The 394-nt window shown below is 35.8% G+C and overlaps 1 protein-coding gene across 1 annotated transcript in view; it reads left to right on the top strand.

Annotated features, from left to right (window-relative positions):
* Window positions 1–74: 74 nt before the first annotated feature.
* The window catches only part of EMH_0014190 (uncharacterized protein), a gene marked incomplete at both ends in the record, with an annotated part of 660 nt that continues 340 nt past the window's right edge, over window positions 75–394 (top strand). Inside the window, 2 exons of the mRNA XM_013500023.1 lie at window positions 75–91; window positions 203–394. Coding sequence (XP_013355477.1) covers window positions 75–91; window positions 203–394 — 209 coding nt within the window. The remainder of the gene's footprint in view (window positions 92–202) is intronic.

Raw genomic sequence — 394 nt, 5'->3', positions numbered from 1 at the left:
TTTTTTTTTTTTTTTTTTTTTTTTTTTTTTTTTTTTTTTTTTTCTAGTTTTGGTTTGGTGGTTTGGGGATACCAATGAGATACATTATGCAGTGTACACACACCATATACTCTTATACTTTTCATTTTTTTTTTGCTTTAGTTTTAGTGTTTGTCTTTGTTATTTACATATTTATATTTGTATTTTTATATTAACATTGTAGTTATATTTGCGGCAACAGCAACAGCAGCAGCAGCAGCAACAGCAGCAACAAGAGCAACAGCAACAACAGCAACAACAGCAACAGCAGCAACAGCAGCAACAGCAGCAACAGCAACAGCAACAGCAACAGCAGCAACAACAGCAACAGCAGCAACAACAGCAACAGCAGCAACAGCAGCAACAACAGCAGCAC

Source organism: Eimeria mitis, genomic scaffold (assembly GCF_000499745.2).
Source record: "Eimeria mitis Houghton genomic scaffold, Emh_scaff493, whole genome shotgun sequence".
Lineage (NCBI taxonomy): Eukaryota > Apicomplexa > Conoidasida > Eucoccidiorida > Eimeriidae > Eimeria > Eimeria mitis.
Note: the sequence above shows the minus strand (reverse complement) of the source record. Positions and strands in the feature narration are given on the sequence as shown.